At 44.1% G+C, this 14,403-nt stretch overlaps 1 protein-coding gene across 1 annotated transcript in view; it reads left to right on the forward strand.

Moving 5' to 3' along the window:
• Positions 1-894: 894 nt before the first annotated feature.
• CDYL2 (chromodomain Y like 2) overlaps positions 895-14,403 on the forward strand; it is a 58,829-nt gene continuing 45,320 nt past the window's right edge. The window contains exon 1 of the mRNA XM_071567652.1: positions 895-1,161. Coding sequence (XP_071423753.1) covers positions 1,138-1,161 — 24 coding nt within the window. The 5' untranslated portion in view covers positions 895-1,137. The remainder of the gene's footprint in view (positions 1,162-14,403) is intronic.

Raw genomic sequence — 14,403 nt, forward strand, 5'->3', positions numbered from 1 at the left:
CTCACACTCCATCGCTAGCACAGAGTGGGGCTTGCCCTCACCAGGAGCTCATTGCTCTTCACAGATCACAGAATGGGGTGGGTTAGAAGGGGCTACAGCAAATCATTCGGTCCAGCTTTCCCACTCGAGCACAGGATTGCATCCAGGTAGTTCTGGAATATGTCAGGACTCTTGTCAGCCGCGGAGTCGGTGTGACCCCCCAGGCTCCTCACTGAGCTCCTCTTCCCCCCGCCCCTCGCTCGGGGCATCTCCGCCCCTGGCAGAGAGCGGCCCGCTGTCCCTGTGGGGGCATCGCTCCCCACAGACACAACCCGCACGACGCTACACCGTCGATGGGCGATGCCTTCGTGCCACCCGACGTCCCGCAACCGCCTCAAAACGCCACCAGCGCCCGCACGTGGGGGGCAGGTGGCGGCGGCCGCCGGGTCCGTGCACCGGGAAGGGCTGGGCAGCACGCAGAGCGGCCGAGGCGGAGCGGGGGACGAGAGGGGCGGCCCGGGCCCCGCAGCCCTGCCCGGCGGTGCCGAGAAGGTGCGGGCAGAGCCGCCCGAGGCCCCGCGCCCGCCTCTCCCCGTGGTGACCTTGGGCGGGCGGCGCGGCCCTCCCCGACCAGCTCCCGCTCCGGGTCGCGTCTCCCCACCAAGACCACCTCCCCTACCTCCTCTGCCCCTCTATTTTAATTTTTATTTTTAAAAATTTATTTATTTATTTATTTCGGGCGCGGAAAGAGTTTTGAGGCGGGGGGGTGCGGGGAGGAGGAGGCCGCCGTCAGAGCGGCCCGGGGACTTTCCCCGGCGAGGGGGGGACCCGTCCCGGCCCCGGTGCCCGCCCGGGGCGGGAGGCGGCGGCGGCGGCGGGCGGGGAGCGAGGGGAGGGCGGGGGGCGCCGGCCCCGCCGCCGCGGGGGAGACGCGGCTCCCGGCGCTGTGCGCCCGAGCTGCTGCTGCTGCTGCTGCTGCTGGTTACGCCAGCCCCGCCGCCTGCCTCTCCGCTCTCCTCGCCTCTGATTCTGCGCACAGCCAGCCCCAAAGCCTGTCATTCTGCAAAACACAGTTTACTCAACAGAGAGAGCGAGTGGGGGAGCGGGAGAGGTGGAGAGAGGGAGACGGCGCGGAGGAGCCCAGTCCCGCACCCCAGCATGGCTTCGGGGGACCTTTACGAGGTAGCGGGGGCCGTGGGGCGGGCGGGCGGCGGCGGGGGAGCCGCCGGGGGCAGCGGGGGCGCGTTCGGAGCCGCTCCGCCGAGCCCTCGTAGTTGCCGAAGAGCGGAGGAAATCGCCGAGGGAAGGGCTGGGGTGGGGGGAAAAGGACTGGCGTGTGTGCCCGCGGGGGGGGCAGGGAGGGATGGAGCGGCTCCCCTCCCTTCCCGCTGCCTCTCTCTTTCTCTTTCTCTCTCTACTTTCCATCGGGCTTGATCTTAGCAGGCCTTGCAAGAGGGAAGGAGGAAGGAGTGAAGGAGAGCGAGAGTTAGCGGTAGGATGGGGAGACGATCGCGGTGTGATGAGCCCGGAGAGTGGAGAAAGTCCAGGTAAAGTCATAGGCGCTCTGGACGTGCTGAATGTGCAGATTAGTGCGAAAAAATGCGCCTTAGCGCTGCCGGGAGGCGCAGGGATGGAGGCGGCTCTGCGCCCGCTGTGCAAAGTGCAGGAGCCGGCGCCAGGTTGCTTCACCTCCTGCCCGGGGTGCTGCGGGGGCGGCGGGGGCGGCGGCCGGGCCGGGCCGGGCTCCCCGCGGGCCGCAAAGTTTGGCGGGGGCCCCGCTCCGGGCGGCCCGGGTTGCGGGAGGGGCGGGCGGCGGCCCCCGGGCCCCCCAGCCCCGCGGGCGCTGCCCCCCGAACGCGGCCGCAGCACCGGGGCAGCATCGGGCGGCGGCCCCGGCTGCCGGGTCGGGGCCAGCGAGGGGAGAAGGAGCCGGCGAGCAGCGGGCGAGACCCAGCCGAATTTTGTCCTCCGGCACCCGCTTCTGGTGCCCCAGCTGAGAACGGGTCTAGCCACGCTTGTCATGCCAGAGGACAAGAAGAAGGAGAAGAGAGAAAGCCGAAATTAAAAATAAGACAGGCTGGACCCGGCGGTTTGAAATATCCGGTTCCAGTAAGTGGAAGCAGGGTGGAAGTCTAGCATCCAAAACCACCAAATGTGACTGGATGTCCTACACTTCTTGGTCTGGAGCACCTCCGCAGGCTCCGTGTTTCCTGGTGAAATGGCTGTTTGTGCTGTGGTTCTCTGGAGTGCAGTTTAAGGGCTAGGACAGAACCCATCACCTTCCAGTTGGCGCTGTGTGCCAGTGATAGGCACTGCTCAACCATCAGGGTGTGCTTGGGTGTGGAACTGCTGCTGTGGTTGGTTGGACATGGTTGGACTTACTCTCTGTTTGATGATCTTGATGATCAGCTGTAGGGTCTCAAGTGCAAGAAGTGGAGGATATGACAGGTTTCACTTAGATTTTACTTTGTCATTGTCTTTCAAAGTCTGTAACAGAGGACCTAATTGAGGGATAACCTTGCTCTATTAGGACTGTATTTTGCTGTGTGTGACACAGACCTCCTCTGAAGTGGACAGCACTTAAGCTCTTCTCCATGGTGTTAAATGATTGGAAGTACATGATGATCTGAATGGTACTATTGGCATTTCCCTCCCACCCCCCATTCTGCATTATCTGTCATTTAACTTTGTAATTTTAAGGATATTGCATGTCAGCTGTATTGCTGCTGTGACTCTGGAACAGCCAGTGGGAATTCTGTGAGGAACACCTTCGACACATAAAAGTTAGCGGTACAGTTTTAGTGTTAGCAGTTTCTGGGATGCATGGAGGATCTTTGCCTGCTGTTGTCTGAGTTTTCTTCAGGTGTTTGGATTAGTTCTAGAAAGAAATAAAGCCAGCATGTCTTAGGCTAATGGTAGCCATGCTGTTCTAGCTCTGACTCGTCATTAAACAATTCCGCTGTTTATGACCTTTGTGCCATAAGATGATGACGTTTGGCAGCTGGATGTGGCTGTCTATTGACTACCTCTGTGTGGCATTTGAGTGAGGTTGCTCGAGCAGTAACCTGGTGTGTAGGTGTCCTGTGAGAGAGCAGACTGACAGCCCAGTTTGCACTCGCTGTTAGGCCAAGTCCCTCTGAAGGCATTTGCATGGATGAATGTGAATTGTTGGTACTGTGGTTCAAAGCCTCTGAATCACTTCCTTTCTTTGTTACTCCACTTGAACTACTTTTGCTTATTATTGTACAATATGGAAGAAATGTCTCCACCACAACAGGTAAGTGGAAGAAGTGTGTCTGTTCATTCCTTGTTGTGTGAGGTGTTTGAAATATGACCTTCTCAACTGGTCATGGTGTAAAATCTTCATCTGCATGTCGGACATGTGGGAAAAAAGTACATGCAGGGCTTTGGTTGTCAGTCTGTCTGCATTTTGCATCTTCACTGTAAAGCTCTCGATGACAGAAGTCAGAAGAAATGTCTAGAAAGCTGAAGAGTTTGTATGTCTAACAGGTAGCAATTGGTAGTGGCTTCATGCAAAAAACGACCCAGCTTTGCCTCCCTGGTTCTTCCCTTCCCTGAAAACCAACTGCATCAAGGGGATTTATTAGAAAGAAGCTCGTAGAGCTGGGATGTCCCACACCAGCTGGCACATGAGATGAAGTACTTTGTCTCTTCAGAGCAGTCAAAGTTCTTGCTTGGATACATCATTCTTTTCTGTCCTCCGAACTAGGAAAACGTTATGTGGATTGCAGAATGGCCATTTAACAGTTTCAGGATTTTACCTTGAAATAATCTGGGGCTCTGGGTGTAAATAAGTAATTTTGACTTATGGTGACATTCCAAAGATACACTGCTCTCCTGATTCCCCTTTGACTCCTTAGTAATATCAGAGTCCTTCAAGAATTCTTACTGAACTTCAGCAAACAAGACAATAATTAACTCTGCAATTTGGATTATTTAATATTTGCTGGAAAATTATTTTTGTTAAAGCCAATCATTATGTAGAAGACATGATAAAGCACATGAAGAAACACAGTCTGTAAATTACCTATACAAACTTCTCTTATTTTGGTGGCACCCAAGAAACTTTAATAAGTTTTTAAGTTTTGGAAATAGATGCACATATTTATCCTGTCAGATAATTCATTTTCTACTGTCGTGTTATTTTAAAAGGCTTTTCAACCTTTTAAACTTAGAGATAAATTCAATTACTGCCTTTATATTGAAGCAAAATAAGATCACAGACAAAATAACCTCAGTGTTGGCTAACTAAGTGCCTTTTCTATTTAGAAATGGCATCTAATCATCTCAAATACCTCCTGGTACATTGGGGTTAGGACTGAGAAACAGGTACAGATTTATTCTAGAAGCAAAACAACACCCGTTGGGAGTTCTGTGTTTACTGGTAGTCAGTTCTAGACCTGTATATTAGAACCAAGACACTTTACAGCAAAAGCGAGTTATTCCATTATATGGTAGAATGTAGGTGTTAGTTTTGACGTTTCTCAGGTACATTTTTCCCTCTAACAGTAAGAAATGCTCTATATGCTTTAGTGTAACTCTCAGGCTGTATGAAATACTAGTTTGCTTTTGCTTGACTTCCATGTGCTTATGACTTCAAGCTTTCTTGAGTGGATGAAAGTGTCATGGAATATTCCTTTTTTTTTCTTGGTATTCCTTATAAGAGGTCACCTGTTAAATATTAAAGACCTATGGTGCATATGCCTTAGAAATAACAATCTGAAAATAAAGGACTGATAAAAGGGTATTCACAGTGGCCTTCAGCAAGGCAGCCCTGGTTTGCCTTGTGATTCACATCCACTGTTGGATGCATTGACAGGAAGTCCTCATTTGTTTGGTAACAAACAGAAAGGGAAATGTATTTACTCTTAAAAACGAAGTTGGTTGATTCACATTCAAGTTGTCAGTAGCTTGAAATAACATTTTGTATTTTCCATGTTCAATTTCGTTGTCACATTATCTGGACCCAGACAGTTCTCTCACAGAGACTCTGGTATTACAAGTCCATGAGATGGCTTTAGAGGGGGGAAAATTCCATATGAACAGTGCACCCAGCTTTATTTTTCCTAGCCCTGGGCATCCTGTTTATTGCAATAAAACACCCTTTTATTGACAAATATGTGAATCAGGTACCAGTATCAAAGAGATGCTCTTGAGGCTGACTTCAGTGCTTGCTTTTATTTAATATTTTGGGGGTTGCATGCAATGAACACAATTAGACTTTCAGAGATGATGACGTTTCAATCTAAAGTGGTATTTTACCATTGTGTCAGATTGTGTTACAACACCTTTAGTAAGTGATCCAAAGATTACAGCCAAATCTCTGAAGGGGACTGTCACATGCATGTGTTTCTGGACCACAATAATAAATCCAGTCTTTAAAACTCAGTAGTTTTTGCATTAAAGTGGAAAAGTGACAATTTAAAAAATGGTATCTTCTCACTGAAATGATACAACACCCATGGGCAGGAGCTTCTCCACCACAGTGACAGGTTTCAATCCAATCTTCATCTGTTTTTGCTGCAGTGTAAGAACGAGCTGCAGTTTATTTCAGCTCATGTGATCCACCAGAAAGGTAATGGACTTCACGATAATTGCAACATCTCCCATTTATACCTGCACTCAGGTACCACCAAAGTCAAAACTTGAAGATAATAATGGCACTGTTTGGGCTGCTGAATCCTCATGATGTGTAGAGACACGCAAATGGGAGAGAAGAGGGTTGAGCTTTTCGATGCAAGGTTTGGTTTGCAGATGCAGGGTTTAGAAAATCAGAGTGAGGAAATGCAAGTTTTTAAGCATTGTGGCTTTCCATCTTGCATCTCTTCCAATGGAGTCACTTTTAGCAGAGATAACAGACTTAAACCTGCTAATTGAACTGAAAAGCAGAAATCTATTTTTTTAATTATTTCAGATGTGTATTTTCTAAGACAGAGGTGACTTGCAAGAAGATGGTGTATTTAAGTAAATATTACTAATATTTCTGAAATCAACCCCTTTATTGATATAACTGTTCTGTGGTGAAAGGAAAAGACTGATTTCACAAGCAGAGAACAGTGGCTTGAAGTAGAATCTGGGGAATATAGAACAGTTAAGCACCTACTCCTTCTGACCATTGGCAAACTGTGGGTGCAGTGCTGGTTTCAGTAATACTGGCCTGGGGCTCATCAACTCTAAGCAGCTCTAAGTAATAACACCTTATTTTTTGTAGCAGAAAAGCTTTCCTAGCAACTCTTCTGATGAATCAGCTAATTATCTTACATTGTAATTGATCCATTCTCAAAATCAGTATTTGGAAGGCAACTGGCCTCAAAAACAGGTACCCTCCGAGCAGCATTACCCTCAGTTGGTGGAAGTCTACAGATTTTGTTGCCTGGTGAAAGTTTTTGGGACTCTACTCCAAATCAGGTGTGATTTACAGTGCAAGGCATATTCTCCAGTGCTAAACTGGGCAATCATCTGGAAAATTGAGATGTAAATTGAGGTTCAAAGGGAGTAACAAAGAGTTAACCTGAGGTCCCTTGTGCTCAGGTCCTGGAGTTCTCTAAATGGAAGATCCTGAGTGAAGTTCAAAAGCCTGGCTGGGTAACTCTGGCAATATTCATTATCTTACTAAGACATTCCAGTGCCGAGCCGCATATGGAACATTACAATGCACATAATGACTGTCTTGTTTACCTACAGCGTCACTCTGTTACCACGAGTCCAACTTCCTCATTACATTGTAAACTGCTGGGCATATTTTGGGACACTGGAAACCAATTGATTTCTTGTTACAATCTTGATAAAGTGTTTTATCTGCATCAAGTGTAGTTTACTTCAAAGTACATGGTGTAAGTGTACTCCTGCTTGGGAGGGACACTGAAAACACACCCTGTCCCTCCTGAAATCCTGAACATTTGCACCAAAGCCACTAAACCGAACATGCTCCACTTCAGTGTCCAGGTTCAGTGCTGAGAACTATTCAAAGCTTAAAATGACACAATATTTTGTAATACTTTCTGAATGACAAATACAGTGCTTTACTTTAGGCTGGTATTTGATTCAAAATTAAAATCCAGCAACAAACTCATTGTTTAGTAGTTGCTTGTGAAAGTTAAAATATTTAGGGATAGTCATTTCAAATAATGGCAAATTTTAAATGTGGTCTAATATTGAAAGAAATGGGCTAATTATTTTTTTTTTTAATCAATGGAGTGATTGTGATGGCCAGCTATGTTGTAAATAGCATTTCTTTGTCCATTCATTTGATTTTTAGCAGTACTACAGTTTCTTGGCTCTGCACATTTTATCAGTGCAATCCTTTTCTATTGTTCCTTCTTATCCATATGTTTTTGAACACTTTCTGCAGCACATTTTATGGCACAGCAAAAATAATCAATTAAATAGTTAACTGTTCCTTGCATTCAAACTATTAGAATAATATAATTGAAGTGAAAAGTTTGTGATGTAGGGCAACTAGTAGTGGGGTATGTGAATTCTGGCTTTCTTTACACTGATGCAAAACCAAATATTCTCATTTTGACAAAAGGAAATTCATCATTTTGGCCTCTTGAATAATTATGTCACATTCTTTGTTTATTATCAAAACTTTGCATTGGTAATATTGCAAAGGGAAATACACTTCAGTCTGTTTTCCTGTATTCCACAGAGAAAATGTAATTACAATACTTTTCAATATTATGTCCCTATGAGTCCTTTTATAAAATAATGTTGCAAACCTATTCGGTCTCTAAAAACTTTCACAAGTTGATATGATGGGCCTGTGTAGGAAAGAATGATTCCTCTTGTGGCTCACCAAGGAAGAGGAAATAGGTTGACTCTGACAAAATGGTAAAGGGTGGCAATATGAGCAGTAGACTACAACAAAGCACTGAAACAAAACCAGCATTGAAAACATCTCTCAGAAAGACACTTCTGTTTGAAAATAGCACTTGCCCCACTTGGGCTTTGCTAGATTTCTCACAGACTATCCCCAAAATTTGCAGCCCATTCCTTAAGAACAACAAAACAGGAACAATGAGGGTATTTTCTTTCCTAAGGCTCTTCACTGCATTTGTTTAGATTTTGTGGGGGGTTTGTAAAATTATCTTATAGTAAAGTAATCACTTAAATGTGCTCATCACCCACTGGATTAAGAAGGGAGGGACACAGGGGACTGCACAGCACTGTCTGAGCTCCATTGCAAATTAGTAGCACCTGTCAAAAGAAATAGAATCAGCAGATACATGTGAAGGTGTATCTTGCTTGACTCGTGAACATGTATCACTTGGTTTGATTAAAGTTAACATTTTCAGATGAAAGATACATCTCACAGAACTCTTGGTTAATAGTTACATCAGAATGGCTTTGGCTGATAGTTTTTTTTTTCAAAAAACCTTATTTTAAGACCCCACAGGAGCAGCTGGTAATGGCACCAAGGTGTGGTCCAGAAGAGTTAGTCACCTCCTAGACTACCTGGTTCACAGAGAGGGTGTCTATGAACAGAGTTACCAAACATCAGCACTGGGACCTGTGTTGTACAAGAGAATCATCAATTATTTGAAAACAGTCACAATTACTCTTAAAATTGATAGATTATTATTATAATTGTCAATACAAAGGTTGACAGTGAGGAATTGAATGACAGCAGCTGAAATTCAGTGTTTATAAATGATCAAAGGAAAAATAATCCTGACTATACCTGCATAATGAGCCCTGAAGAAGCTGTTACTATTCCAGAGAAATCTTGGAATCATCAGGGAAAGTTTCTGGGTGTGTCCACATTAGTATTTTAATTTGGATCAGGTGCATGCTTTTGAAGTGAATCTCGCTGGGATCCCCAGTTACCACACCTCTGTTTGCATCCCAGCACTGTCGTGGGGAGCAGTGACCACACTCCCTTCGGAGGAAACTCAACCAGAAAAGGTGTTCCAGCTCCTAGGGGGTGTCTGGTCCATGCTGCTCATCAGAGCTAAACCTCAGGCCAACTGAAGTTTGTACGTTACTAAGAAAGCATTTGAGAAGGAAAGAGAAGATGATCCTTGTGATGTCCCTGGGGAATATTGAGCTTCCACCTCTGCAGCACTGCACTGACTGCACGAGGACACAGAGCTAACAGGGATGCAGAGAAGGGCCAACAGGATGTTGTATGGAAATGAGAGGCTCTCACTGAAGATCCTTATGACAACTTTCTGGATGGGAAAAGAAGTGGTTGAAGAAGATATGAATGATATGGATAAGATGGATAATGTTTAGTTAAGTCAGAAATAAATGCTATTTCTCATTGCACAAGAGAAGATACACAGCAAAGAAAATAATTAGGCAAATGGCAAAGGGAGAACTTCACAGTATTTAAATCTTGGAACTCATTGCCAGGGGATGTTGTGGAAATCAGAACTGTAAAAGGTTTCAAAGAATGGTAAAACAGTGTTTTGGAGGATTGATCCCTTTACACCTTCCAGCACAAGCCAGTCTTTAAACTGCTGATCACCAGAAGGTGGGAGAGCAGAGCAAGGGCAGCACGTACTCTACAGATGCTCTTTTCCAAGCATCCAGTACTATTTTCTATTAGAATATACAACACCTTGAGCTAAGTGGACCTTTACTCTGACCTCATATGGCAGTTCTTAGTTTTGCACTTACTACAGTCATTAAACAAACATTGTTATTGACTGAGGTGTTGATATGGTCAGCAGAGATCACAAACACTTGCCTTACAAGTTGTATTTTGGTATTCTAATTCCTAATCCTTGTCAATTAATATCTTTGCAAAGTAATAAAGGATAAATCAGAATAGAGAGTTTAGTTTCCAACACAGAAAACAGCCGTTCTGGGTTAGGGCCCTCACAGTCCAAATTTAATCAGAATCCATAAGGTTGGAAAAGACCAACCATTAACCAGCACCACCATGTTCATCCCTAAACCACAAACCCAAGTGCCACATCCACACACCTTTTGGACACTTCCAGGGATGGTGATTCCACCACTGCCCTGGGCAGCTTATTCCAGACTTCTTACAAGATGCAACATGTGGTAGAAGCAAAAAAGAATAGAAGAAGGGAGGAGGTGATGAAGTAACATTGAATAAAACATCTGGAAGAAAAACTAAGTTACAGGGTTAAACTAGAAAATATTCCAGTAAATGCATGGAATGAGGCAAATGCTCAAGTCAATGTTACTAGAAAGTTACATTAACTGAATAAGAAGTTTCTGATGAGCAAACCAACTTTCTCCTATAAGAAAAGCACTTCAGCATCTAAAAGGGTTCATCCATACCTCTGCTGTATTTATGTTTTCAGATGTTTTTCATAGACTGTACAGAATTGTCAATCTGCATTACCTGAATATATATCAAAAAGCCATTCACTTTTAACAAACCCATCAACTTGCTGTTGTATTGGATTGGGGTTTTTTTCCAGAAATGGTGATTACTAATATATTGAAATATAAAGAGTCTAATTTCTATCTGACCAACTCAACTTATCAAATTCTTTCACACACACAATGAACTTTTTTGTGACATCACTTGGCAATCACTGAAACAAAGGAGAGAGTGTTGCTCATGTATCTTATTAGTAATAAGAGAGATCCTACAAAATAAAAGTGTGACATTATACAGTTTTAGAGAAGACTACTGGGTAACATTGGTTTGACTATACCAATAGACTTTCTTTTAAATGTTATGCAGTGGAAATTTGCTCTGCTAATACTTTTGAAACCATTAAATCATTTCCCCTTTTCAGGTAGGGGACAGTTTTGCAAAATAGGAAATCACATCAATACACCTGATGAATTTGTCTTCCAGAATTTTTTTTGTGACAGGTTTCAGGTGTTTCAGCCCAGGAAATCTGACAGGAGAAGTGCTGGAGAAACACTGAGCAGTGGAAGGAAAAAGCACAGCGTTGCTTACAGGGCTTGTAAGTGTGTTCTGAGAGAAACTGCAAAGATATTGGTCACAAAGTGTTTTGGTGATTAATGTAAGGGAGCAATAGCAAACTGCAGTGCAAAGGGGAATGCAGGAACTTGGAATGACACAGCACGAGAAGATCTTTGAGGGGAAGTGACTGAACTTATCTCTACCTAAGCAGAGGAAGTAGCAAACTTTAAGTTCATCAATGATACAATGTAACAGCAAACCTTCAAATGAATTACGAATCTGACTCAAATATCAAAATCTATACAGGGAGAAGGATGGAAAGTTTCTATCCCAAATTAAGTACTAGCAATTAGCGAGAAAACCACATTTATGTACTGAAATGCCTTCACATGACTCCAGGAGAAATAACCTGGAAGTTCTTGAAGGAATAAATACTGGCTGATGAGGGGCAATTGAAACTTTGTGATTTGACTGCAGTAACTGGAAGCAAGAGTCAGTAATAGAGTCTGGGTGCACATACTCAAGTTTTTCACTATCCAAAATCGGGAAAAGTTGAAAAGCAGCTTCCACTCTTATGTAATTAAACATTAGCACTGCTTCATCATTTTCTACTGTGTTGAAATATCAGAACCAATGTACTTGAACAGTCAGAAAAGGAGATGGTAGAGAACGACAGTGTTCTATCCAAGTGGTCACTTTTTCAGACCTAACGTTACTGTGTGCTGCAGATTAATATGTGATAGTATGCAGTGTTTGTATAGTCAGCAAAATACATCATAGTGTGGAAACAGTGATAAAAGTAACAGGAACCTGAAAGAGGCAACGAAGAAGAGATAATTTTTTGGTTGGTTGGTTCAGGATTTTTGTTTTTACAGTAGAAATGCAAAATGACCACTTTTCTGTCTTTCTATATAAAAACAAAGTGTGAGTCAGGCAATTAAATCGACAGTTCAGGCAGCAGAATTTAGTAAGACTGAATGTTCCTCTAACTTCCCTTTATGGTCTCATAATGTCTCATGTGTAGTAGAAGCCCTAATCATCTGGGCTCTGATGATACACAGAAGATGCAACAGAAACACCAGAGAAAGCTGTGTTTGATAACATGTTTTTACATGTACCAGGGAAATAGCATCTCTTTTACCTTACACCCACAGAAACACTCATGTTTCTGAAGAAAATAAAAAGGGAGAAACCCTTGGCAAGCTTTTATGGCTTTCCCAATACTGTATTTTATTTGCCTCTTGGAGTCAAGAATGGTGATCATCAATTAACATGGGAATTGTGGGTCTCTTGGAGCAAAATTTTTGGGCATCCCAGGATTGAGCAATGCTTCAGAGCCTGGGTGACTTGGATCAGCTCCTCCCTTTGTCTTTGCTGGGGTTGAGGACCTGTTGCAGCGTTTTGTACATGGCAGTGATGTGTTAGTGCTTTTAGGGCAGCTGAGTTATAAATATACCATCGGAATACACAGCGAGCCAGTGGCCTGTGTGGCCTGAAGCAGCTGAGGAGCATCAGAGAGCTCTGCTCCTCCCAAGTCCTCACTCGGCAAAGACCACGTGGAGGCCACTGGAAGGAGACTCATCCACTGCCTTTCCACCAGCAGCAAATGACTTCCAGTGCCTTTCCCATGCACTTGCATGAGATGAATGACGAAAGCAGGAGTGCCAAGGTGGCCTTGTCACCTCTCCCTGCTGACTAAAGCCTATGCTAACAGGATGTTGTATGGCATTTATCAAGTGGATCAAGACAATAAAAATTCCAAGCTCCAAGGAAGACTTTTTTTTTTTTTCATTGTACACATCACAAGCTTCAGATTGTTTTTCTCATTATTCTCATCAATCTTTTGTTCCACACACTTTCATGGAAGACCAGTGTGGCTCAACACAGGGACTGCTGGTTGTAGTTCATAATGTTCCATGAACATCCTCCTGCTGCCTCAGGAAGCATTAAGGAATTGCTAGAATTGATGGAAGATTGTTCTTTCTCCCAGTTGAAAGGCACATCTCTGGCTTTGTCCGGAGCACCACGAAGGATGATGGATCTTTTTCCTGCATTGTTTGATGATCCTGCTCTTTGGCTTCCTGACCTGGCACCACTTGCAGTACTTCCAGTGAGTGCCAGTGATCCCGTTTTCACTCTGGGAAGCAGTATCAGGTCCTGGCCTGTGCACAGGGTGACCACTGACTGACATGCTGCTGTGGGCTCCGATTGGAATTCTTCTGCAGCTGTGCTGCTGTTATTTTTTTGTGCTTCATCCACTCATGTCAAATACCACTGACATCCTGCTCTATTTAGGAGACAGAGGCAAGTCTCCTTTTAATGTGAACTGAACCTTCTATTTGTTTCATGAATGATGCAATTTTCCTCCCCTGCTATTAACTGCTGCTCTTGTAGCCTATTTACTATATGGGGAAAAAAAGTCTTGCTTACTGATCAATGAGGATATGTAAACTACTGTTTTATTTTGGACATGCAGTTGGCATTGCTGGTCTATTTTAGGTTACACAACCCTTGATTTTGTATAGTCTGTTTCAAGATATGTGTCCAAAGAACAGTTGACAAACCAAGGACAGTATTTTTAATGCTTTTCTATCACCAAGCCATGAGGCAGAATCCTTTAAGTAACTGAAATAAATTCTGTCTTAACATAACACTTCTGTTAAATGTCTAGATTCCCTTATTAATTCCAGGACTTTTTTGCAGCTCAGAACAGCTTTAACAGAACTTTTTCTAAGCATCTTTCTTCCTTCAAGTCCAGCTGCTGTTGCTGCTGTTACCACCAAAAGGGAACCATTCCAAGATGACAAGCATCTCTAGGGTTGCAGTGTAATGGCAGCTCATCTTTCCAAGTGGTGGGTTAGACACTGAGGATGTTGTTTAGTACTGAGAAATCACCAAGGTATGTTTTGGATGTGCATTTAAATACATACACTTTCACAGGCATCGAAGGGATATCTGGGGATTGCCTACAGATATTTAGTATTTGATATATCACTTACTCAAGATTTGGAAAGTACTTGAATAGTAAGCCTGAGGGTTAGCAGAGGAACTGTGTGATAAGCCTTAGATCTCACAGAAGAAGTGATAGCAAGACCTACCTTTTCATTCCCTCTCTGATTATACAGTAGTGCAATAGGACTTTGCAGTGACAGATACTGCCTAACCAGGGGAGGCAGAGGATGAGCCAAGGCTGGTTTAGAGTCAGTTTTGAGGGTTTTTTTCTTTTGAAGTGTCTAGTCTGTAGCTCCATTTCTCAGAAGGCTATTGAGCCTCTGACTCAAACAGAGACCTCTCTGGACAGGGTAAACCAGTAGCTGCAGTGGGACAGAAACTGCCGACTGTGCTGAGCACGTTCCCGTCTGCAGACGTGGGGGCAGCTGCTCTCGGTCTGTGGCTTCTCACTGCCATTGTGTGAGGGAATCACACTCAGAGTTTCAAGAGCCACAACAGAGACTAAGTAAAGCTGTGGCTCACTTAGGACTGGGTGTTATTTTAATGAGCTTAATAAATCCTATATAGGACTGAAAGTTTCTTTGGAGTTCTCA

Source organism: Pithys albifrons, chromosome 12 (genome assembly GCF_047495875.1).
Source record: "Pithys albifrons albifrons isolate INPA30051 chromosome 12, PitAlb_v1, whole genome shotgun sequence".
Lineage (NCBI taxonomy): Eukaryota > Metazoa > Chordata > Aves > Passeriformes > Thamnophilidae > Pithys > Pithys albifrons.